Raw genomic sequence first — 27,605 nt, forward strand, 5'->3', positions numbered from 1 at the left:
ATATATATATATATATCACATATATATATATATATAACACATATATATATATATATATATATATAAAATATGAGGATTACTTCAAACTGATTCTACTCTTATAAAGACTTCAAGCTTTACTGATAATTGTCATATCTAGCCTGTTAAGTTGACAACACAAGGGTTAATACAGAACCTTAGTGCTTTTTTGTACAGTATTTTGGTCAGCTTAAGCTGTGTTTAAATGTGCTCTAGAAATAAACTTTACTTACTTACTTACAAGAGACATGGTTTAGAGAGCAATTCTCAACAAAGTAAACGGAAGTACATAACCCTCGTGTTGTCCTTCGGGTCCCAGTGACCAACACAAGGGTTAAAGAGCAAGAAGTGCTGTTAATTCAGCTGTATAAATGCTTCTGCAACACCAGCTGTATCAAGGCTTCCCTCTCATCTTTCCTCTGCTGAGCCAGGGAATCCTCCTGCAGTGAAAAAAAAATTATGAATTGTGTTTGTGTATAAGGCTCAGACAGGGCAATAACACCTGTCTTTATAGAATTGAGTAACAGTCCCAAAATAGTAGTTTCCTCGGATAGTGGTGAATGAGGAAACCCTTTTACAAACACAGCAAAGAAGCTTGTAGCCAAATTAAATTGTTAAGTCATTGACAAGTAGAAAATTATTCCCAGTTTGAGCTAGAAATTCATAAGATGCCTTAATGACCGCTGCTGCGGAGGAGGAGGAGGAGGAGGAAAAAGGGCTGTTTGTGCGGTTGGCTGAATGGTACCAAATTTCTTGCCAACACAGGCTGCCCCCCAATTAACCCATGCAGTTTTATTATACCAAGGATATAGAGAAACAATGCAGGTTTACAACCACATCCAAACTCTTTTAGATTACATTGAGTTTCGTTTCCAGAGCCATTTCTTGAACAGTAATATCTAAATTCTGATACAATCATGTGTCAAATTTTGTGGTAATTCCACTTTAAAATAATAATAAAAAATAAAAAATCATAACTTCTCTGTATTGTTGCTATATTGCACCTTTTACTGTGCACTTTTAGTTTGTTTTGTGTTGTGAAAATTCTAGAAAACTAAATACGAAATTTAACAAATGCTGACAAATGAAATACTCTGTTTTAACTTTCACTGTCTTGGGTACCAGATTTTAAAACTGTAATAATAATTCCTGGTCAGATTTTTTTTTGCATGTGAAGATGTGTTGGATTCAGTTGGGTGCAATTATGGAACAAGTTTAAAACATTAAAATAGAAATCATAATCACGCACATTTCAGGTTTCTTCCTTACTTAACAAATGAATTCTGCAGCAGAACTAGAACTTGACTGATGATTTAAAAAAATATGAAGAGATCAAAACACTTGTAGTATATAGAACAACTTAATTATAAGACACGTTTAGGCTTGTGGCCTTCACCAGGATCATCATGAAACACATAACAAGCTACATTTAAATAGGGTAGGTATGAAACAGAACCTGTTTTATATATAAGTTTTGACCTCTTTAGATTTTTTTCCCTTTTACATGCACCTTGGAAGTAGGTAAAGTTGTGCCAGAAACCCCCCTGATTTAAAAAATATTAAATATTTCCCCAGAGTGGAGTCTATATAGTCAATCCAAAAAAACTGAGAAACTGTGAATTGAAACTCTTATATTGAGCTTATTTTTTTCATAAAGGCATACAGTTCAAAAGCCAAATTCTTTTTACTAAATCAAACTTTTTCTGTGCTGAGGATATAACCTGTATGGAAGAGGAGACAAAAGTGGGGGCAAATTTCTTACCAAATGAATATCACTTATACAACCTCACATTACAAAGCTGAAAAGTTCATTGGTAAGAAACTACAAGCACATTCTGACTTTACCATTCAGAGAGACCTGCTGAAAACTATACAGATTGAAATGTGGCTGTCTGATACTTTACATTTGGTGTCACCTATTCACTCAGTATTTGTATACAATAAAAGTGTACATGTATATTCATTCATAAAACTGAAGCGTTCCTGACCTTGTCCATCCTTGTATTCTGCTAAATTTAATGTAAGCAAATCACAATGTGACTAACCCTAACCCATAATGATCAAGACAAAGACATTGAAGGCACTTAACATCTTGGAGTAGATGTCAACTTGTCTTAATTCGCTGTTGGACTTAAGCACACGGCAACAAAATGGCTTTCGCATAACACAACACACAATAAAGTGACAGTTGTGTTGAAGGTTTTTATTGGTGGACGCACATTTTCACACAGAACAATGTTAAGTCACTCAAGATACTGGAGATGTTCTGATCAATCCTTCAGGATACAAACATGACCTGAAGATATACAGTAAAGTACAGTTCAGTATTAACTTTTGGACTTAAGTCCTGATCCGCAGGCTGTGTAATAATCTGTGGTCTTACAGCAGGAATAAAAAATACCCGTTCACTTGGGAGATTCAGCCTTAGAACTAGCAGTTTAGCTCAGCACCATTATTTACTACTGTTTAAGAGTCGTGAGGTCAGTGAATAACAAAAGCACTATAGAGTTGTGTGATGGACCAGGAAAAACTGAGGAGCACAACCCACTTGATTCCTCTTGAGTTAAAACATACTGGCAGCATGAATGGAGGGCTTTGGAAAAGTAAGCTGAAAAGCCTTGTGTAATGCCTGTTAACAACACAACAGGATTACAAATAGTTTTTAAAATAGCCTAAAAAATCCATACACCTGGAGATCAGATACAGTCACTGAGAAGAAAGGTAATAATTTTTTAACAGTGGAAACACAGCTGCAATAGTAGTAGGCTTATGCTGCAACCAAATATTAGTTAGGACTGCATTTACTGGCTTGGTTCCTTTGATTGGATTAACTGCTTCTGATGTATTATGTAAAGGTATGGAAATTTACACAATCTGATCAAAGGAAACTTGTGAAGATGTGCAAAGAAGAAATAAAGCTTTTAGCAGCAAAGGCTACAACAGATGAGTCTCCTGTGGAGATACTTCAAGTATTAGTAATTCAGAGCCATGATAGAGTAAAATGTAACAATTTCAAAGCGACACATGAAAAACCACCTGTGCACTTTTATATGCTGAAATTATATGGGGATTTAAATGCATTTAATCTTTTGTGGATTATTGAAAGAAATGTTGCTTCACTCAACTGGTAAATAGAAATGAGTAACTGTACTGTAATTAAATGTTCTCGCAAAGCAAGAAGGCAACATAAAGCCAGTCAGAATGTGGAATATAACAAATGCAGTTTAAGTGTCACTGCAGATGTTGTTTCACTAATTCCAGCCTGCCATGATGGTGCTGTCTTAAATCATTTCCTTTTAGTTGTGGTGAATTTCAGAAGTACGTACTACTCAGCTGCCCCTATCTGAGCCTTAGGCCTCTGGCACTGTCCTCTCTTATCTTTATACCACAACTAATAACACAATATATTAATAACAATAATGTCTTCTTTGCGGGAAATGTGATGACAATTCTTTTTTTTCTAACTTTTATTCATACAGGGTTGGCTGAGCATACATGCTCTTTTACAGCCAAAATGAATTTGAAATGGAGAATGGAGAAACTGTTTATTCATACTTAGCTAGTGGCCTACAGGAGTATTAATAATAATAATAATAATAATAATAATAATAATAATAATAAAAATAATAATGTGAAGTCAGTGCACCTTTATAACTACACTATCATTCCCAGTGGTGTTTTGCTACTTTACTGAAGTTTAAAGAATCACAGGATTGCTGTGATTGATTTGTCTATCTGGCTTCAAGTTATTCTCCAATCAAATTCCTTTTCATTATAATCTAGCATTAGTAAACTAATCTACCTGCACAGTGTCTTATATAATATTTCAAGTAGTATTTAAGCCACTGTTTGGAATTATGTTACGCAATGGCCATGACATGTGTGGATAAGTTCATCTTAAAATGGGTCAAACTACATGGAGATCTAACGTTGAATGACAAGTTGGGCATATCAGATGTGCATGTATCAATAATTTTAAAAATGATGAAGTGAGAGGAGATACTTCATTACAGTGATGGACAAATATGAAGCAGCAAATGCTTGCTTGACATCCTCTGATTAGTTCTTGTTTTAGCTGAAACCACGGAAGAAGAGGATGTCTAGGTCCTGGGGGTGGGGTTGGGGTGGTGGAGGGGGGAGAAGAGCAGGGTGCAGATGAAGTGAAGTTTAAAGATACAAATGAAGTCATGGCATGCAGGAGGAATGACTCAATCACCCACAGGCTGCATGCTACAAGAAGTCAGACAGCATGTAGAAGAAATTAAAGAGACAGATCGGTACGAACAAAGGACCAACATCTTGCAACATTAAGGTTTTTTTTTTTTTTAAAGCCAATAATGGTTGAGGGCCCACTAGACGGCATAATGACTGGACACCTACAGACATCCATCTCACCACAGCCTAATGACGGACAAGAAAGCATGCTGTAAACGACAAAAGGCTGTGCAGGTTCAAAAGAAAAACTATTTGCTAGCAGTCGCATCAATACATTTTCACAGTAAAGCAAAATAGTTGGTCTTAGACAAATGGAGTAATGAAGAAAATGTTTGGTTTGGATTGACAGAGGCAGTAACGAAGGTACTGAACAAACACTGTATGGCTTTAACAGTGCTTAACCATCGAGCGATAATAATCATTTACTGGGTATTTGTGTGAATGTTGATTCAGCAGCATTCACAGTATTGTTATCCGTTTCTTCATTCTTCAACTTCCTTTGGTCGCCTCTAACTTCTGCATACGTTCAGCTACAAAAAACATTAAAATATCAAAATGTTCAGCTCTTTAAGCACATGATGGGACCTCTTCAACATTTGTTCTGCTATTTATACTTTTTAAAATATTAAGCTTTTTTCAAAAAAACATTTACAATAATGTCAATGAGAGCAGGCTTCAAATCCTCTTTTACTTCAAAATATATCTCCGCCTTCATACTTTCACATACAGACGCAATTCAAACTTTAAACCATTAATGAAAAATCCAGCTATTAGGCTATATGTCAGCAGTTTGATATATTTTACAGTTTTTGTGAAATCACTGTTTAAGTTTAGTGTTCCTTTCAGGTATTTTCATCGATTATAATGGGTGTGTATTGCGTGACTTACAGTGGGTGATGTCATCGCTAGAACAGGAGCCTAAAAAAAATATCATCTTAGTCCCTTCTCTATAAATTGCTCTCACGCCCACAATTTTTACTTGTCATACATGATTTATATGTTAAAATGTAGGTATTCTTGTCTAGTTTCAGCCAATGTGCTCACGTAAGCTATAGGAGTTTTTGAATTATGCCTCAGAGCGACAAGATGGTCGGTGGATCTTTCATTGACGACAACGTTATTTATCCTCATCCACTCTTGAGCCAAAACGCAAATGCAGAGTATTTTGGAACTGCGATTTCAGAGTCATTTTTTATTTTTATCTACACAAATTATATACCAATATGTTCGTAAAGGCCTTCTGGCTCACAATGAGGTCATTTTACTTATGCCACCTATAGTTTAGGCTGTCTGAGGCTTCTTTTCACGGGTTGCTCTCTGTGTCCCTTAACACAGAGAGCGGTTGGGAGCAGTTTGACACAAGTGGCACGGTCGTTAGCTGATCACAGAGATCAAATCAATTTCCTCTGTGTTTACAAACATGGCCACAGATTTATTCCACCAAAATGCCACAACAAAACTGAAACCGCAAGCCCCAGTTAAACCACCATGGCAAATCAAGCCAATCAACATGGGTATATCCCTGGTATGACAATTCAGAGATCACCTGGGTCAACCTGGAAGCACTGCGTAACAATTACCTTAAGTTCTAGAAATGGGCGGGGCTTTACATGTCATATTCAGTGAACAGCTAACATCACATACTCCCGTCCAGCTGTATACCAGCAGAACTGTTTTGTAGTTACTTGAAATTGTCATTGTACAGTAGAGAGAGAGAGAAATAAAGCTATTTGATGAGGGTTCCGTAGTGATTACATTCTGATTCCTCCTCCTCTGCATATTTATTGCAGCAGCTGGACAAGGAAATAGGTTACTCTAGTATTGATTTTTGACCATTTTAAGACGAGGGGAGAACATTTCTCTTTGTCAGATATCATTTAAAGTAAAGATGGGCTTTGCTATTGTCTTCACGACTCATTTTAAAATATAGAGAAAAAAAGAGAGAGATTTGCGCTACGCAGCAGCCACAATGAACTGCAGTCTGCGGACGTTAACCACTGTGGTGCCGCAATGTGTGCCGCTCGCTTGCCACTGCTGTGCCACTGTTGTAACACCTACAACTTTCATACAATATGGCTATTATTCAACTTTTAAAGATATCACATTATTAGAACAATTATCACTTTTCCACATTTCTTACAATTTTACCTTCTTCTTACACATTTTAACCAGCAATCCAGTTTAGCTTTAGCATTAGCTTTTCAAAAAAACCTTTAATTATTCCACATCTTTTTTACATTAGTGGTGTTATTCAACTTGTCAATGAAATTCATACTTAGGGACCGTTCGGTATTTATGGAATGGACCCCCGGAAGAAAATAGGGGAGGGTCATGTCTTTTTATTCTTTGTTGAGGGGAGGGTCATCCAAAATGTTTTAGTCCAGAGGGGGAAGGGGGAGGGGGGGTTACCCAACTTTTGTATTCATAGAAACAGCAAAATTTCAAAGTGGCTTGTTTGGTGCATATTTATCCATGTATCTCTCAGTCTCGGCCTGCTACCAGATGGGTCTGACCCATGAGTTTGCTGGGAGGCAGAGGGAGCACTGCCCCCCTGGTGGCTGAAACGGGTAATTGCATTGTTTAAAAAATGTGTGGAATAATTACGTCTGGCATGACCAGATATTTTATAAATATCTTAGCTAAATAACACAAAACAACTAAATGGTGGTAGGTAATACATCTGATTTCATATACTGCTTTAGTAAAAAAATATTTCCTAGCTGACGATGCGAGCAGCAGGACGTAAAAAATGAAAATGAATGTTGCTATGTTTGATGTCAGCTTACTAATTGATTGCGGGTTTTGTGTACATTTGGACTTACGTTTATTCCACTTTGTTTAAACGGCGAAGTGGAGGAAGCCTAGTGACGAGTCCATAGCAACCAGTTTGTGTGTTGAATGTTACCCAGAGTGCTTTGCTGAATGGTCTCAATGTTTTATTATTTTATTTCATGTGAATACTAGTTTACTAGAGGAGTAACTTAGTATTTGAATTAATGCAGTAATGCAGGAAGTGTGAATTTAGTTTCCATGCTTATTGTGTTTCCACAACAACGTTAGTGAGTAAATCTACTGAAATGGCCACCACACCATAACAGAGGAGTGTGATGAGAATGCAGAGGTTTAATCACGTATGTCATTGCTGTAAAAAACAATGGTAATCTGTATATCTTTGCTAAGCGCAATCCAGTGCAGAATGTATTGATACATTATTGGGGGAGGGTCATGACTTTTTTCCAAATTGTTTTAGAGGGTCATAGAAAAATTATTACTGGTGAGGGGAGGGTCATGTCTATTTTTGACTGAAGGTCCCAAAACTCCTCCAGTGGCCCCTGAAATAAATAACAAACAGTCCCTTAATAAAACCATTCCCACTTTTCCAACTATTCTCACTACTTCAACTTCTTCTTACGGATTTAAGCTATTAATACAGTTTAGCTTTAGCAATTTAGCTTTTCCGCATTCACTCGCATTTTCTGCAGGAAATGCATTTTCTAGTTAACCTATGTCTTACAGCCAAACTGAATTCCATCTGCGTCTATAAACTAGCAGTGTTTTGTTGAGACCTCAATGACCACTGTTTAGGCTGTACTTTGTAGTCTGATTAAGTAAATACAACATTAAGTACAGTACAGGCCAAAAGTTTGGACACACCTTCTCATTCAATTTTAAATTTTCAATTCAAAAAGTTTCCTTTTTATTTTCATGACTATTTACATGGTAGATTCTCACTGAAGGCATCAAAACTATGAATGAACACATATGGAATTATGTACTTAACAAAAAAGAAATGTGAAATGTGAAATAACTGAAAACATGTCTTATATTTTAGATTCTTCAAAGTAGCCACCCTTTGCTTTTTTATTAATAAGGGAAAAACTTCCACTAATTAACCCTGACAAAGCACACCTGTGAAGTGAAAACCATTTCAGGTGAGTACCTCATGAAGCTCATTGAGAGAACACCAAGGGTTTGCAGAGTTATCAAAAAAAGCAAAGGGTGGCTACTTTGAGGAATCTAAAATATAAGACATGTTTTCAGTTATTTCACACTTTTTTGTTAAGTACATAATTCCACATGTGTTCATTCATAGTTTTTATGCCTTCAGTGAGAATCTACAATGTAAATAGTCATGAAAATAAAGAAACACATTGAATGAGAAGGTGTGTCCAAACTTTTGGCCTGTACTGTATCTTTTAGTCAGTGTCGCTAAGCATACTTGCTCCTCTTTCCTAATGCAGTTCAGCCATGTATTTCAGGACTTTCCCCTAACCACATTAGTGATGAACCAGCAATTCAGGTGTAAACATAATCACACATAGGGCAACAAGCAAGACATTTAAGATGACTATTATTAAACAAGATTTTGGGCCACTGCAGTGAATTTAATATTGTACTTCCATAAGGTTGGGGGATTTTCGAGAGAAAGATAAAAAAGAATGGGCAAAATTAAAGCAGCAGAGAGTGAGATACCCTGACTTTTGGTCCCTAGTATTGGCCAACCTCCAAAAATGCCAAAAACTATTCAGTAACATATGAAAACGTAATTTCTAGGAGACAGAGTTTAAAACATTAGATCCTAGATTTCCCAGAATGCAACTGGATTAGAATCTTTCCCATCATAATGACCATTGGGGATCGGTTTTCAGACTTTGGAAAGCTTCAGGGGTTCCAGTGTAGCCAGTGGATATCTGGATAACGGATATCTAGGCCAAGACTTACTTTTTCCGTGTGTCACTCATTGTGTACAGTCCAAGTCAATACTTTTTGTAGGGGTGTTAGGTCATAATCTAATCTCTATAACCAGATATCTGCATATGAATGCAAATCAACTAAAATAAAAGCAAAATTGTCATCAGATAATAGCCAATGGGTTCCGAGATTGCATTTCGGCCAAAGCCAGCTCAAACGTGATTGTCAACACCATTCAGACTACAAACAGAAACCACAACGCTTCCAATACCAAAATCTTGTCCTGTTGCCTACAGATACTGCATTAATATGCAGATATCTGTTTACAGAGATTATACTACTAATAATGAGTTAACTGGCTTCGATATGTAAACTTGGTAGAGTGCCCCTTTAATACAGGTCTGTCTGACATTCACATTTACTCTCTTTCCAGGACAATGTAAAGAAACATACAAAGAGGCAAAACAGTGACTGCCTGAACTGCAGGTCAATCACTTACAATCAACAAAAAACATGAGAATCAACTAAATGGGTTTTCTGTAAACTATCATGTTGTATTGAAAGGGGTTTCAGTTTTTTTGTCCCTGTAGTTGTGACATACAACTAGTCACTTGCCAGACGAGTTATTCTGAGACAGGATTTATCTTCCCACCCCCCTTCCATACAATGCAATATTGATGAATGGATGGGGATAGTGGGCAGCTATCAACAAATTCCACAGCTTCCCGCCACCACTGATCAGAAACACAGAAACATCAGAAACAGTGGTGACCTGCTGGCTAGAGCTGACATTAATCCTAAATCTTCCAGTCAGTGTGAAGGAATGCCAGGACACAATGTGGTGGTGGTGGGAGCAAAGGCTGATACAGGTTCTAACAAGGAAAGGTGCTGATGCTAATGAGAGTATCTTTAACAAGCCTGCATCATTTGATGTCCTAATTTACAGTGAGCTGTGTCTCAGGGGTGCAGGATAATGAGCTGGCCCGGGATTCCCAGGGCAGCAGCTTGTGTAACACACCTCATGCAAGGGGACGCTCACTCCCACCAAGTGTAAGAGAAAGAGAAAGAGAAAGATAAAGAGAGCGAGGGAGAGAGAGTGAGAGAGAGAGAGAGAGAGAGAGAGAGAGAGAGAGAGCAGGACGGACATATTGGATGTCTGTAGGAGAGAGAAGGGCGAGAGGGGGCAGGGTGGGGAGGTGGGTACATGTCATCCCGGCTTGATATGCTTGTTTGTACACACCAATCATTGAATCACTGCAACCAAGTGAGAAAAGCTTGTGTTCTCTGTGACAAACTGACCTCAGGCAACAAGAACACTCACAGAAAGAGGAAATGGAGAAGGAAAGCATGGCAGGGTGGGGGAGAAGAAGAAGCTATAGAGAACAGAGCAAATGTTGGATTTGATCCTTATCGAGCTACATCTTGTCCACGAAACACCCGTCAAAGAAATCCCTTCCCTTGATCTCCTGTGCTTAACTCAATCATAAAATGTCCCTTTGATTTACAGAGGAATCCTGAAAAATCTGGCTCCTACTGCACTCCAAAGCAAATTAGCAAATGTGGAGCTCAGTGACCTCGGTGCAGAGAGCATCCACACAGAGTATGCAGTGTGCCCTACCACCCCCACCTCTTACTGCTGCGTCTGCATGGCTGAATTAGTCAAGCTCAAATGGGTCTTTCCGCCATGAGAAGCAGAGCATGGCATGCTCTAAACAATGGCAGGCAGATGACGAGCCAGCTCCATTTGATGATGGCCTCTGCCAACGTGGTCGCTTTTTTATTTATGTCGGGGAATATAAGGGCAGCATGATTCATTGGGGGTGCACAGGTGGCCCGGGACTAATGAGTCCCATTATGTGCAGTTCTAACATGCAAATTGCTCCAGGAAGGATGTACAAAAACAAGCTTATTTTAGATTAGAATTGTGATATTTCTCAATTCTGTGGTAACGTGTCTGGATTTTTTTTTAGGCAATAGAAAGGGTTCCCAAAGCAACAGAGGGGACAAATGTAATACTAAGAGGCTAAAAGTGCAACAACACAGTGGCAATGTCCATTAACAGCTAACAATATATTAGAATATTAAAATTTAACACCATAAAAGTCAAATGTTAAATATTATTTCATGCAACTATCATCATATCAACTATCATCATCTGTCATCAACATCTACTAAATAAATAGACACTGAGTTTCTATCAATTAACTTTCAGAGGACTATTTGTCTGAGTGTGAATGCTAAGCTGGTGTTTGTAAGCAGTCTCAGCTATTAACACTGCCCCCCTCTGGCCTGCTGGCTGCCTGATTGGGATGCTGCTTTTGCATGAATCAGTCAGACATTGAGTAAAAAGAGAAAGCTATAGCATCGGAGACATTTTGTTTCATATCTAACAACAGATACCCACTCATTGAGAAAAAGTCATCTGTAAAATATACACTTAAATATACGCATAGCAATATTAACAGCTGCTGGAGTAGCAAAGCAAACTCCAAACTGCATAATACATCTAACCTTGCTTCTGTATCTTTAAAGAATACACAAACACATCTCCAAAAATAGCTTGTTTAAGCATGCCAGTCAATTCATCACAGGAGCCACAACAATCCAAATTGTACCTGATCTATTAACTGCTCGCCACTGAGCACCGTTTGAACGTTTGACCTTCTAACACAGCTCATGACATTATGTTGACATTTGAAGTAATCCCTCCCACGGTTCTTAATCCCAGTGGCCGTGGACCGCCCTGACCCATCCTCTGAGCTCAAGCCCCTGACATGCACTCACCACCACACACTGACAGAAAAGGCAGGGAGACAAACAGGACTCTTGATACCCAGACAAGTCAACACCACCACTGTGCTTTAGAAAGCTCATGGGGCTCAAAAACATGCAGCGATAAAAGGGCTTGTTAATTATCAAACAGAAGCACACATTGAATGTGTAACGTGAGGATTTTTACCATTACATTTTTCCAATTGTGAAAACACAGTTCATTTAAGAACACTTGCCTCACATTCTGAAGAATCTTCTAACATCTGGATGATAAAATATTCAGTCCACTGCACGATAAAAACAGATTTTTAAACCATTTCTCAAGTTGTGCCTATATTCCTGATACCAGCAGCCCAAAAGGACATCATTACGAAAAAGAGGCACCATTTGAGAAACGGGTTTACAAATCTTTTATCGTGCAGTTGACAAAATATTTATTCATCCAGATGTTAGACAAGTCTTTAAAAATTCTAAGTATTATCTAAGTATTATTAAATTAACTTGCCAGGTATTCATTTTTTGGAAGATCCTATGTTTAGCTCTGTGACTTGAATGTAATGGTAATACATGAGAGGCACAAACTGGTGCTAACTGTCTGCCAGTAATTTACATTACGCTCCTTTCTACATTTTAACATTTAAGATGTGTCTGGAGTCATGTTCTGCATGGTATACTGTGTAGTTAGTATCACAGAAGATCTACACACTAATAAATCTGTACATGTGTCTTAAACGTACTGTAATACATGTTTAAAGTGATGGTTCGGAGTAATTCACCCTAGGGTCCTTTGCACCATGACCTCGAGCCAAACACCCCCCCAGAAGCTTTTTTCACCTGGGTCTAACATTGGGCGAGTTAGCGTAGAGTAGCGTTAGCCGCTGAATAGCTTAGCGCGGGGCTAATGGACCCACATTTGTATCTCTTAAATGACCCCACTAATAATGCCCGAAATGATACCAAAGGTCTACACTAGTATATATAGGTTATGCTCTCAAAACGATGGATTGGAAAGTTTGTAAGTACAAGTTTATGTAAATAACACTTGCCTGCTGGCTTCTGCTCTCTGCTGTTGTTGTTGCTGCTGTGAGACGAGTGCGCTTAGGGACATCTACAAATTACAACGCGAAAGAGATGCAACAAAAATATTTTTTAATTTAACTTATTTTTTAAAGTAAGTGCTGTAATATAACTAGCAGGAGACAAGTAATAATTGAGGTAAGTTTGGAGACATTACCTTATTTAATCATTAAATTAATACATATTTTTGTTGTATCTCTTTTCGGTGTAGTAATTTATAGACGGCCCTAAGCACTCGTCTAAGTGCAGGTAGCAGCAGCAACAGCAACAGAGAGCAGAAGAGAGCAGGCAAGTGTTCATAAACTTCTGGTGTACTTACAAACTTTCCAATCCATCGTTTTATGAGAGCATAACCTATATATACTAGTGTAGACCTTTGGTATCATTTTCGGGCATTATTAGTGGGGTCATTTAAGAGATACAAACGTGGGTCCATTAGCCCCGCGCTAAGCTACTCAGCGGCTAACGCTACTCTACGCTAACTCGCCCAGTGTTAGACCCAGGTGAAAAAAGCTTCTGGGGGGGTGTTTGGCTCGAGGTCATGGTGCAAAGAACCCTAGGGTAAATTACTCCGAACCATCACTTTAAGTGGCAGGATGGTGCAAAGCAAGTTAATTTTTCAAATTATTATTTTTTTTTAACAATAGAAGAAAGTTTCACTGGTGCAACAGGCCCAAACAGACACAATTCCTTCAGTTTCAATAGGGTCCTCGCACCATCGGTGCTCGGGCCCTAAAAAAGTGATGAAATGAGAGGTACAAGATGACAACCCATTTATTTAGTAATACATTCTGCAAACTAGAAATTTTATTCAAACTTTAAAGGCTAAAAAATGAAAGAAAGGGAAAGAAGGGGAGAAGATGTAAGGAGCAGGAAGAGAAATGCATCAATTCACAAGCAAGGAATGCAATTTGTTCAATCGACAACACAAATAGTACAATTTAGTTCAGGGAACAAAGCTTTTTTAAACATTTTTTTCTGCCATTCGTTTGGAGCTAGAACATAATACAAAATATACAGTTATTGAACTTTGTAAAATCACTCACAGAGACCTCTGAGAAGCATTTGAATCAACACTGACAATACTTATCTACAGCACTCTAAAGCTATTCTTGAATGTAATCATAAATATAGCAGACATGAATGTATGTATGCACATTTTGAATGCTTACGAGGTTACCATGTTAAAACACTTGCATTAGTTAAAAGTATGACATCATCTGCAGTGGAAAATTAAATAAGCTTTCAAGACTGAGATTCAATAAGGTAATATGGGGGATAGCATACAAACCAGTGATGGTTGAAAAGTTGTACCATGTAACAACCAGGACAAAGTCACTTTGTTGATAGCTTACGTACCCTAAGATGGGGACAGTTTTGAATCTATAAGAGTGTAATGTCAACAGCATTACTCCTCGTAGTGTTTTGTTGAACAAGTATTTTAAGGGGGGCAACATGAGATTGGGTAAGGCAAATCGGTGAGCTTATTTATGAGCTGAAAAAGGTCAGCAAAGTGAGGCTCAGGTCGCCCTGTGAGGGGACAAATAAACCACAACTGCGAAGGGTCACACAGTAAGCGCCACAACCAAGGTACATCAATATGTACAAGAGGGCGCAAGCATTTAAATCTCTTCAACATCTGCCAGGTAGTGCTCCGTACAAGAATATACAGGATGCATTCCAGGCAACCAAAGGTAACTCTGTAAATAGCTTTATAATCTTTTTTCTACAATAACAATTTCTAAAAAAAAAAAAAACTAAAAAAACACGCTGATTATACAGATGATTAGTGCACATGACTTTTGTCATTTAGTCACTTCTCACACAACTCACCTTTCTAAAACCCTGAACCCTTAATACAATTCTAGATTGAGCTAAATGAGCATCACACAAGTGGAAAAGTTGGTGAAATTACACAGGTAAGCAGTTGAGGGTGTTATGAGGGGGCGGGGGCAGTTTCGATCTATATAACCTAACACAAAAACACTTCCTATTCATGTAATGAGGTATTTCAGTTCATTAAAAATTAAACAAGGAGAATAGACTCTTGGGATCTTTTTTTTGTTCTTTTTTTTGTTTGGGATGTGGGTCTAACAGGGAAACGATGATAGACATTTTACATGACTAAAACAGAACACCCAGATGTGACAAATCACAGCCAGGCTACGGTCAATATCTGCGTAAATTTTAGCTACAACAATTTTGAATACTAAAAAGCTAATTTTTACATTTTTCATTCTGTGGTTTGTACAAATGTGTAATCAATCAGGTAATCATTTAAGGGCCACATCCTGAATTGTAAATCTCTAGGGCAATGCAGGACAGTCCAGGGGCAGGGGATATCAATGGCCTTGAGAAGCAAATAAATATTGTATGTTACTTATTAAAAATTGCATGAAATGTTGCTTTAAGAGTCATCAGCACCTACCAGATTTGCAGCTGGGTGCTGAAACGGTTTATGAGAGACATTAAGTGCACTCACTTAACAAATATAAGCAATGCATCGCAAAATAAAACTACTTATCTTAATACAAAAGGCATTTTTATACACATTAAGTTTTTCTCAAACATAGTGAATAAACTGACATTAAGGGTTTACATTTTACATTGTGAGCACAGTAGGTATTTGTAAGTATTGTGGTAGAAATACAATACTGTCATTTCAAAAAACATGAATTAAAAAATGTTTTTACTGTACTGTTTGTTTTTTGTTGCATTTTAGGTTTTTGCTTTTTTTGAGGGAATATTCAGTAAAACCACATTTTCATGCAAACACACAAAGAAATCTACTGAATTATGACTAAATTGTAATTCATGTCAATTCTCGGGTGACTGGCCTTTTAAAGGTACCCTATGGAGTTTCCACTGTAAACACAGTTAGGTTTACATTCAACATTTCTTACCAAAATGCATTGTGCGTGTCTTTAAGGCCTAACAAACATGACTAATGCTATTAAATACATCACAAAAGATTTTCAATGGCTTTTTTCTGTTTTGAAACCTGCATTTCTTAATCAGTCTTATCGTCTATTATACCGCTTTACTAACCCAACTGTTGATACACATTACTGCCCCCTTCAGTCATGTTCCCCTTTATGCTCATGCTGGTAGAGCGAGGACACGCTCATCAAAATATTTCTCTACAGCATCACCATTGGTCAAAAACTCCAGAGTACCTTTAAAAGCTAATGGCAAAATAAATCTCAAAATAAAGTTAACATCACTCTCTAATAGCTTTACATTCTTAACATCTTTTACAGGGTTACAGCTCAGTTCTCCTTTATAGTTACTTCTTGTGATATCGACCTGCTACTACTAAATTTGAGTGTCTTTGGCCTTTTTGTAACTAAAGCCTATTAGAAAGCAGCTGTTTTGTTAAAGATTAAATAATTTGCTGCACCTAAATGCAGTGAAATTGTTAGATTGTCATTTTGATAATTAAAGAGTTACAAATTTAGTACATTATTATTGTGTATTATGTAAATTAAACCGTTCAAACCCTCAGTGTTGATCAGAGGGACACCAAAGTGATTAGAGGGCAACCCTTGTTTACCAAAACACAGAAATATTCAACTAACTATCCCAAGACAAACCAGAATCACATTTTGTCCATGGCAAAAAACTAACTCAAGCGGCATGATTTATTCCTTGAAAGTTTAAGTCCAAAATATATACATACATAAATTTCCAACAATGCAATTTTAGACAAAAGGCAGAAAATAAATCTAAATAAAACCATTTCTCTTCAAGAAATATAGTGTGTGTGTGTGTGTGTGTGTGTGTGTGTGTGTGTGTGTGTGTGTGTGTGTGTGTGTGTGTGTGTGTGTGTGTGTGTTGGAGATACAGATTTAGTCTGGGACTATTCATCTTTTCAGAGGGGGAAATTAACCCACAGATCATACACTATAGCAGCAAACAGTATTGTGCTGGCTTGTGGTGCCGTGAGGGAGGGTTTTAGGCAGAGCAAAACCGACGAGAATAAAAAGGTGCTATACAACCATGAGAACTCATTACAGTTAGCAGATTTGTTCTTGATTTGAATGTTTAACTAAAGACCATGTGAAGAATAAAAAAAAAAATAGCCTTGTAAGTTTTAGAGTCAACAGTTTGTCCTATCATCAGACTGGTAGTGGGTGATTTTCTCTAAAATAGTCAGTGCTTAAACTGTTCACATCAGTCAAATTATCAGATGTTAAAAGGTAAAGGCTAAAACTCTATCTGTACCACATACAAAAACTGAATCTCATGAAAAGGAAACTTGGCATAGGCTGTCATAAAGCTGAAACAAGAGATTATAAAATCATATGGCACCCACAATGGGCACTGGTAACAATGCATGTTTAGAAACTGATATTTAAATATGACACACTAGAGGTGTAAACTAATGCAATGCACCATGGGTAAATTGAACCGTTTATGCCATCTCAGGTTACTGTACAATTCTGATATATAGCTTGATGTTGTTCAAATAGCGTAACAGCATGTAAACTCTGTTATCCAAAGTTTTTTTGGAATAAGTAGTAGTGAAAGCCTATATTGGGATGATATGGAACATTGGCTAAAAAAGGACAATGGATAAGAAGTGGGAAAGCAATTCCCTTTAACTCCAGCCTGGTCTGTTGTCTGAACCACCACAGCAAATTTAAATTAGAGTTGCAGATCTGCCTTTACACTGACACACATGCATACACGTACACACGTACACGTACACACACACACACATCACACACACGCTTGTAAGTATCTATTCGCACAGACAAATGTGTTAACAGGGGTCTTTTTTTCATCAGATGCCTTAGAAGAAATAAAAATAATAATAATTCATGTCAAACTTCCAAAATGACCGAGAAACACTGCCATTATTATTTGAGTTTGTACAGATTACCACTTACAAAAATAAAATACAATAAAAAAAAGCACAGGGAAAATAATTAGGATTTAGATGGTTTGATAGAGAGCTTACTGTGCTGTCAACTATACAATTTACCCGTTTTTTTTGTTGTTTTTTTAAAAAGGAGCATAGACTAACTGAAAAAAAAGGAAAGTAAAAGCGCAGAGACATTGTGCCTGGAGGACAAGCAGTAATATTCACTGAATAGACATTTGTTACAATTCCAGAAGAGCAGGAAAAGGCAGATAGTGCATAAAAAGGTTCTCTTTTTCATTTCTTTCTTTTAACTTAAAATCAAGCTGCATTAAATACAGGCTGTTTGTACAGGACAATTGCACTTCACAAAAACAGAAATATACAAACACACACAAGGAAATGTGAATCAAATTAATTACAGCAAAAAAAAAAAAAAAAATCTTACTACTTAAGCTGATTAACAAAAAGAAAGAAAACCATGGGGACTCACTTGTTATGGATTACTTTAGAAGAGAGTATTAGGGTGGGTGAACATAAAGGGGGAGACAAGACAGTGGGGATCCTGAACTCCAGAGTGGATTGGTGCTGCACTATTCCAGGTGTGTGTGCATGCAACTCCTCTTCCTCTTCTTCCTCCTCCCATGAAATTCCCTTCTTAGAAACCAAAAGCTCAGAGTGACGGAGAGACAGACTGCTGAGCTGAGCTGCTGTGGGTCTTGAGAGGATGGTGGTTTGTAAACTCTATGCTGTGTTAGTGGTAGGAGGTTGTGTTACCACATGTCGTCTGTGGACGCAGAGTCCTTGATAAAAGAGGAGAGGAAGGAAAAACCCTTCAGACTCTGGCTATACACCCATGAGATCTCTATCAAGAGCTGGACAGGTTAAGCATGTATGACACAAACTGACAGAATAAAAATCATCCAGGAGTTGATAGAGATTCTTGTGTTTCAACACCATTATTTCCCCCAACATATTTGATGCTATTGTAAATACTTTTACAGATAATCTGGAGATGAAGTAATATATCATTATTTGATAAAAATTTACGTTTTTAATGAATGCTGTGTTAGTGTACAACATAACTATATACCATTGCCATAGAAAACACTCATTACTCATTGGCCGTGTATAAGGCCACTCTGCTGTATTTTATCGTTTACTTACCACCACCAACTAGGGTGTGAAGCTTCGGACAACATTTGGCCACGTTATTGGTTTCAAATAAACAGTAAAAGTGACTAGTACGGTCTATTTTTTTCAACCAGCTATAGTGAAAATAATCTTAGAGTTCAGGTAAGTGTAGTGATGGTTTTAGCACCCTCTCAGCCAAACCACAAGTAACATTAGTAATTTATACTGTACATCAATCCAAATCTACTGGTCAAGAGTAGACTTAAAATTCATTTCATTTTTTTTTTAGTTTTTTTGGGGGGCTTTTCCGCCTTTAATTGACAGGACAGCTAGGTGAGAAAGGGGAGAGAGAGGGGGAAGACATGCAGGAAATTGTCACAGGTCGGATTCGAACCCTGGACCTCTCCTTCGAGGCATAAACCTCGAAGTATATGTGCGCCTGCTCTACCCACTGAGCCGACCCGGCCACATCAACTTAAATTTATACTTGTGAAATAAAGGTCGTTTATAAAAAGGTGTACATACATATTTTGATATGTTTTAACAGATATTAGACCAGGCTACTGCATTATGCAACTGTAAAGCATAATTTCATAAAAACATAAATGTTGTGTCTCAGTAAAGAGAATATTAGAAAAGAATATACTTTGTGCGAATATTTTGCCCAATAGTTGGTTGACCGTTAATCTTGGTAGTATGGAAGCCCTAAACTACTTTCATATGATACAATAACTGGTCCCAGGATCACACAAACTAATCCATCTAACTGGAAAAGGTGAACGGTCATGTAAAACAGACACAGCTGGAATTTATTTACATGTACATATACTCTATGCCCATATGTGATTCATTTGGCTCAGGATAATATATATTAAAAAAAAGCAGACCCCCAAGACACATACCAGGTATATGTCCATACTCCACAACCAAACACAGATAAGTCACAGAACTTTAATCAGGCTATAAAATACACGTGTTGATGATATGAATGATAAAGCAGAGTTGTATGCTACTTCATACTTTACTAAATGTTCCTGATCTATTTAAGGCCTGCTCTATTTCAGGTTGTTTTAAGTTTGTAATGTGGCAATGTTTGGAAGCTCTTGCTGATTTGCCACAGATAGGGGCCATTTAAAAAAAAAAAAAACTTGTATGACAAGTTTATATATCAACTTGTTGAGACTGATTATTGAACACAAACGTAATGACCTTTCACTACAAGTTCAGGCATAAACTTGGCATCAATCATCCTTTGGGTTGGAACAGTAAATGGTGCATTAACTACATGCCAAGACTTAAAAAAAATATACTCACAATGACTGCCATTATTCTCATAACTGTTGTAACTGCCATGTTATTTTAGCACTACCTGCAGGATACATCACTGACAATCATGTTTAATAGCCAATCCTAAGGATCGGTAACAGGGCCGATCTGGGCATACTTAAATGGATCTGATTGAGCAAAAATAAACCTGATCAAATGCCCGTCCTTTTACGGTTTAAATCTGCTCTCCTTTACGCCATCTGAGCTCTACAATGCGAATATTTTATCCAATTAGAGTTCAGTGAATGTGTAAAAATTATTTGGGTACACTGGTGCAAGTGACTCAGGTTTTTGACACCTGGATTGGCAAAACAGACAAATTTGCTAAGCTCCAACACTAATGCATATGTGAGGGAAGAAGCAGAGTGTTTTTCTAATTGTAACATCTTCTCTGGTAAAACTATCCATCTGATCGCATAGCGTCAATTTCAGGAGTTCTCCCACTTAAATTTTAATTAACGTCATATCAATGTAATCTTTTTTGAACCAGTATTTGGAGCAAGTAGCCTGTGAAAGAAAAAGTGTGCCAGATTTACGTAGCAGGCCACGCTAACGAAAAGAACACAGAACTCTTTAGCCATAATGCTACATGCTATCAAACATGGTCCTGACAGTATCACACTGAGTGGTTGTTGTTTTTTGAAGAGGCAAATACAGACAAATTCTTTAAGGGCGGGGGTCTGGTGGGAAAGACCAAATAGGGGATTGTTTGTGCTTTAGAAACACAATCACAGTGCACTGGAGGTGTAACAGTACTGTCACCTCACAATTAGGTACGATGCACAAAACTTTAAGAAAATTCACAACTAATATATTTACATTGTTAAAACACAGTGCAACAGTATATACAGTGTTGCACCCCTACCTTACGCATACAGCAAAATCAACATCAGACTGGCTTCAGAACAAGAATGTAAAAGTCCTTCGGTGGCCACACTGGCAAGGCCAAATCTCAAACTATTTCATAAAGAATTATTAAGAGTGTTCACAGCCTCCCCCCTCTCTGCTTGACCAAGCTGGAGCAAATCTGCAAACAAGTGGATAATGTCCAGATGTGCAAAGATAATAAAGATGTGTCCTAGAAGAAATGAGGGTGCAAATGCTGCAAAAGGTGGTTCAAATGACTACTTACTCAAAAGTATGAATATAGTAACAAATACTCAAAACGGTTTCTATGAGTCACTTTGAATACATTTGTAAACATTTCAGAGAACCTAATTTCACTTTCTCCATGGAAACCTTTGTGTCAATTTAGCATAGTATGTATTCAGGCAGCACCACATAATACGGAGGAAGTCAAGGGGCCTGATGGCTTTCTGGAGGTAGCCTAATTTCCGAAATAACTTAATGTGTGAAAATAATTTGAAAAATCCATCTTTATACAAACACGAAACACTGAAACAAAGTGCCAACTTTCAATGTCAAGGACAAGGTGACATGTGCACAATTCAAATATAGCTGACCCAGTGAGCATATCTGATGAAAAATCAAAAGCATGATATTTGAGTGGACAAGGGCAACAGCTTTGTGCTCTGTTTGTATATAAAAAGGAATAGCAATGTTCCTTTTTTAAACCAGTATGTGAGAGAGTTAATGCTTTTATTCCATCCACACAAATGCCAGACAATTTCACTTATTAGCTCTTTCATTTATAGAGCACTAATTAGTGAAATCAGCTCATTTGGAATGAAACTGAGCCTCTTTGGCATAGGACCTGCAATGCAGATGTGGTCCTTTGTCAAAATGAAACATTAAAATTTAAATTAAAGTTATGCGACTGAAGTTTTACTAGGACTCTTTAAGGGAAACAATCAGCCATCCAGAAAAAGTGTAATATTACAACTATATAATAGTGCTTTTATCAACTTTCTCTGTCTTTCAGATTCACATAAACTGGAAAGAAGGCAAAGAGACATCGTAAGCAGGTCACTATGTCATCGCAGAGTCAGTCTGTAACTTTTTTTGAATGAATTAGACTTTTCCTCGTTTCATCTTGTTGAATACTAATGACATGCATAAAATTGGTTCAAATTTGCTGGTTACACATCAAAAAGCATGCATGCTCCATGCCAAGCACACCCTAGGGGAAGTTATATGACAAGTAGGATACTTACTGTGTCATCACTTCGGTAGGGGTTGAGTTTGTTGTACACTGCTTCAACAACACTTCGTCTGAGAGGAAGAAAAAGTATAAAAATATGAGACGTTAGCTTTCATTAAAATTAATTAACTGAAGAAAAACTTGTCATTGTCATCAATTCTAACCGCAAAGCTCACTCACTTGCTTGCCAGCTCTCCTCCAGGAGGGAGGTTAGGGATGCTCTCAGATGCTAACGTCCGCATAACATGGACCAAATCCGGGACACCTTCATCCCCCTGCTTTTTGATGATCTCTGTTGAAAAACAAAAGTTGTATTTGGATAATTTCAAAAGAATGTACAGAAGTGTTTATTTAATCCTGTATAGGGCTCATTGCATGGGTCGAAACTAGTCTCAATTCAAAAAACGTAAAAATGCATGTCTCCTTCAAAAACAATCCTAGGAACTCCGAAGGACTTACTAATATCTGATTGATATATGCAATTAAAATGTCATACAAATGTGTTTCTATGTGCGCAAGAACATGCTGTAAAGAAATATTATGGTTGAAACCTCCCTTAATTACAGGTCAATATATCTTGTTTAGACTGAAGCACAGAAGATAGAGTAGGGTTTGGTTTTGATAGTACTAAAATGATACCATTATTATTTATATTGACTTATAATGCTCTTTAATAGTTTTTTTAGTAACACTCTCCTTACTCCTGTGTTTTCTTACATCTATAGTATTGCATGTCAGCCCATCCTGAAGTAGTGATCCCTACTCTGTTGGTCTTCCTGAGTTTTATTTCTCCTTTTTTTTTCCCCACTGAAAAAGGTTTTTGGGGCAGTTTTTCCTCTTCTGAATCGCAGGTCCAAGGATAGAAGGTCTTGTATACTGTATAGGTTGTAAAGCCCAAATTTGTGGGATTGTGTGTTTGGCCTATATTCAAATAAATTGACTTCACTTGACTTTGTCTCCTGATCGAAAGTATAAAGGTTTAGTAGTGTAACACTGAAAGGGAGAGATAATGATGTTTGAGACCAATGGCCAACTACTGTACAATAGAAAAATATTAACCAGAAAGGTTTTATAGACAAAACCCTTTTTTCTGGATGTCAAGTTGAACATTGTACAATGTGAGCTAAATTTAATTCCCAGGTGAAATGGCCTCCAGTTTGAAATTATGTCTCTACTCCTTCAAAGACACCTATAAAAATGACATTAACATGTAATTGATTGTGCATTGTTATTGTTAACAGTTGACTTAAGTTCTTTGCTCAAAAAGGTAAATGTAATTAATGTTTGTGTATTTTAAACCTTAGACTTAAGTTCACTTGATGAAGGTCTACTGAATACAAATAATTAAACAAAATGAGCAAGTGTATGGGGATTTTACCTAATAGAATAGGTATTTAGCTTAAAGCATTTAAGTGGCCTTCTTGTTGTAGAGAGAAAATGTCAAGTCTTTAGTAAAAGTATGATGTCAATATCCCACTATGGTGGTCTATTAACCCCAAATATAATTTCTCTCTCCTACCTTCTACTCTGCCCTCAAGATATTTATCCAGCTCAGCCTCCCGTTTCACTGCTTCTGGAGATACCTTTGGTGCCCCAGGAAAGCAGATTAACACAACACTCATATTGTCGCGGCTCCCCTGTGGAAAAATAAAGAAACAACATAGAGGGCATGTAAATCAAGCATGATACCAAAACATGATAACAAGACAAGTGTGTAACAAAATGTGAATGTAGGTTTTGTGGACATGCCATACCTTGTACAAGCAGGTGTCAACAATTTCATTGGCGACTCTTTCAAGATCATCTGTCACCTCTAGCCTTGATCTGACAAAGTCACACAGTTCCTCATTGGCCATGACATCCCAGATGCCATCACAAGCTAATATAATGAATTCATCTTCTCCCTCGCATCTCTCTATCGCATAAACTTCGGGCTCAGGAGACACAAGCTGCTCTGTCGGACCTTTTCCATGCACACACTTGTAGTCGAAGTCTCCCAAAGCCCGAGACACAGCCAGGGACCCATTCACTCGCTGGATCATGACTGAGCCTCCGGCATTCTGGATCCTTTCTTTCTCCAAAGGGTTGCTGGGTTTGTGATCCTGAGTGAAGAAGTGCACAGCTCCGCCCCGGCTGAGGAGTCCACGTGAATCGCCACAGTTGATAAAGTAGATATGGCTCGGAGCAATCATCACTCCCACTGCAGTGGAACCACTGCGGTCCACACCATGCTTCTTCTCAGAGATGGTTCGCATGTGTTCATCAATCTGCAGGAATCCTGTGCGGATCCCAATCTTCACGCTATCCACAGAGGGATCCTCCTGCAGAGCACTCTGGAAGTCTGAGTTGCTGGTGATGTGCTCCAGCAGGTGCTCACAGCAGTATTTAGCTACCTGAGAACCAGCATGGCCATCATAAACAGCAAAGAATGACCAGGGGTCGAGACCATGAGGCAGACCAATTACCGCTGTGTGTGCATCTTCCATCTCGACCCGCCAACCCTGCATGCTACTTAGCCCATACCTCAGGTTGTTGCCCTCACCACGGGAATTGTATTTTTCCATCTTTGGTTTGTCCAGAAATGCACCCATTGTGTCCCTTTTAAGACCTGTAACACATTAAAAGAAATATATTAATTTACAAGATATGGAAGAAATGTAGTTTAGCCAATAATTTAAGGACTTTGTTCATACAATATTCAGTTTCTAATTGAGTAATTATGCTAATGCTATATTTTTTTAAATACATTTTTGTTTTTATTTCCAAAGAAATACATGTCTACTGCTAGGGACACAATATTCTATAATAATGGTGTTAAAACATATAGCACGTATTTCATCTATTTGTGGAAAAAGATTAGCATATTGGAGCGGAGTTTAGGCCCCCTGTACTAACCTAAAAATAGTAGACCTGTGTACACATTTTGGCTACATATTAGGAACACTGCTGGTGTGGATCAGATTGAAACTCCCTTAAACCACAGCATCGTCAAGCTTAACATTAAATGTAATGAGTGTAATGCAAGAAATTTAAATTGTATTTGAATACACCACTGGGCAGCATCTATCTGACCTTCGTTAAGCACAACACTTTACCATACTAACGTTAGCTAACGTTACTGGGTATTAGTTAAAGCTATCGTTACATGCCTGCAGAGCTACCGTTACCCGATAACCACCACAAAACAATTTCATGAGATCTGACAAATCCAACATTAATGGCAACGCTGTGGTGAGCTGACGTTAATTTACAGCATGAACATGCTCAGTAAGGATAGCTGTTGCTGTTAAATTAACGGAAGAAGTTAGCTCTGTAGCAAGCCCTGACCACAACCCAAATAAACAAACACCCTTGCCTAGTTGCGGGCCTTGACCCTTGTCCCTCACAGCTAAGTTTGACAGGCCTCCCCCAACCATGGTTTGCTAACGTTATGTTTAGGCAAGGAGAGCCCTCGGCCTTGCTAACTTATTATCGCTGGCGTTAAATGCTAACGTGGCTAGGATAGCTAACAGCCCGACGTCACCCAACAGTTGCAGGCTTAAGAGTAAACATTGTATGACTTACCAAATATCAAAAATACTAGTTGACAGCAACGGAAGCTGCGACAGTGACAAGGACTGACTGGTCTAAGTTCACACCAGAGAAGGTACACCGACGAAACTAGAGGGGTCGCGACGGGTTAGCTATGCTAGCTAGCCAGTTAGCATACAAGTGGTGTAAGTGCGGAGGTCCCTCTTTGCGTACGCCCGTGATGCATTACATTATCTCAGCTGGCGATCTTAAGTATATTCTCACAGATTTTCTTAGTAATTTGTGGCCCGGAACTTAGAGTGGCAAAGCCAGGGGGCAGCTGAAACGTCTGTCCCAGCCTCTCCACTAGACAGCTTGACAGCTCGCTAGCTAACGTTAGCTTCTGAGCAGCACAGAGCAAGCCCCCAGGAACGAACGGCGATGGGCTGGCTGTGAAGCGATTTTGGCGTTGTGGCTGAACTGCGTAATTACAGCTTCCGGGAACTGGGTATTTCTTACATGTTTTGAAGGTAACGAGATGGAAAAAGATGCTATTTTTTGTACAATTAATGTAGTTATTGCAAGAAGGATTATAGGATTATATATATATATATATATATATATATATATATATATATATATATATATATATATATATATATATATATATATATTTGTATATGCACCTAACCTCTGGTATGGACAGTTTGTGTGTACATACTGTAGATGTACTTATTTGTGTTCTTTAAATAAAGTATTTAAATCCTGACGTGACGTACGGTACACCCCAAAAAAGCATTTCCCCATACACAGTTATTGGAAAAGGAGCGTCTGTAAAATGGCCATAATTTTTTTTCTAAGCGTCACAAACCACCAGAAATTACTATTTATTTTTTCAGAATGTCATCATTTTTACTTTAGAAGAACCGCGTGATTAAATAATTTAATCCCCTTCGTTTGTGCGGGGGACCAACAGGAAGTCAGCTCAGCCGGCTCGACTAGTGGAAGGACTCTTTGAACAACTTTCATAGGAATGAATGGGGCGCCATATTTGAACGTGATATCCAGTTACTTATACGCCCATGGCAAAGAGCCACAGCGACAGGACCCGGATGTTGCAGGTTTCGTACTCAAAAACATTACATCATCCCTGTGGAGTTGTGGCTGCTCAAGCTGCAACAAGAGGTATACGTAATCAAGAACATGGGCTACAAAATCAGATAAATAGCCTGCACATCATGTGACAGATCTGTAATTGGATTGGTAAAAATATATCTTGCATCCACAGTGATGTGGTATAAGTATGCTCTTCTGTCATATAATGGATTTCTTGATTAGGCAGAGTTTGCATATGGGATGGATTTAAAGGATTGAATGAATCAAAATGTATATATTTTTCACATACAAGTAATGTGTGTATGATGTAATGATCAGTTTAATATATGTATGTTGTAATATGGAAAAAGAAGGGTCCCCTATATAAGATATTGCCTAACCTTCCCTTGTTTTGTTTTTTTGGCCTTAGATGTTGAAATTTAAGTATATGGCATCTATATAGGCTATATACAGTCTGTAAATTAACCATCAGTGTAAGTGTTTGATTTTAGAATGAAAACTCTCCTTGGTTGCTAAACCCTCAGATTCCCAGAAAAATTACAGAGGATATGACTTAAGTGTTCTCAATGGTAGGTGCTAACAAGCAATGTTATTAATTACCATGTTATTGTTCTAGCGGTGTTCAGAATTTGGATTAGGATTTTGCAAGCCCACACTGCATAAAACCTGCCACAGTATAGGCTGGATGCAGCCTGTTTCAACAACAAATACACAATACAGGAGTCTATATCCTTGATGCTAAGAAACACTATTGTCTGGTAATGGATATGAAACAACTGG

General features: G+C 37.9%; 1 protein-coding gene across 3 annotated transcripts; it reads right to left on the reverse strand.

Moving 5' to 3' along the window:
- Nucleotides 1–296: 296 nt before the first annotated feature.
- Nucleotides 297–26,183, reverse strand: ppm1aa (protein phosphatase, Mg2+/Mn2+ dependent, 1Aa). Of its 3 annotated transcripts, none has more exons than XM_039785693.1 (6): nucleotides 25,764–26,183; nucleotides 23,954–24,807; nucleotides 23,719–23,836; nucleotides 22,380–22,491; nucleotides 22,213–22,270; nucleotides 297–458 (listed from the first exon to the last, which is right to left on the reverse strand). In XM_039785693.1, exons 2-6 carry the CDS (start codon nucleotides 24,788–24,790, stop codon nucleotides 378–380), a joined length of 1,206 nt encoding a protein of 401 aa, XP_039641627.1. In that variant the 5' UTR covers nucleotides 24,791–24,807; nucleotides 25,764–26,183; the 3' UTR covers nucleotides 297–377. The 3 variants fall into 3 exon arrangements, with proteins under 3 accessions (XP_039641627.1, XP_039641629.1, XP_039641628.1); XM_039785695.1 differs by lacking the exon at nucleotides 297–458 and adding an exon at nucleotides 13,531–18,441 and having other exon boundaries at nucleotides 25,764–26,181; XM_039785694.1 differs by lacking the exon at nucleotides 297–458 and adding an exon at nucleotides 20,775–21,125 and having other exon boundaries at nucleotides 25,764–26,182.
- Between the last annotated feature and the right edge of the window lie 1,422 nt (nucleotides 26,184–27,605).

The sequence above is a fragment of the Perca fluviatilis genome, chromosome 20 (genome assembly GCF_010015445.1).
Source record: "Perca fluviatilis chromosome 20, GENO_Pfluv_1.0, whole genome shotgun sequence".
Lineage (NCBI taxonomy): Eukaryota > Metazoa > Chordata > Actinopteri > Perciformes > Percidae > Perca > Perca fluviatilis.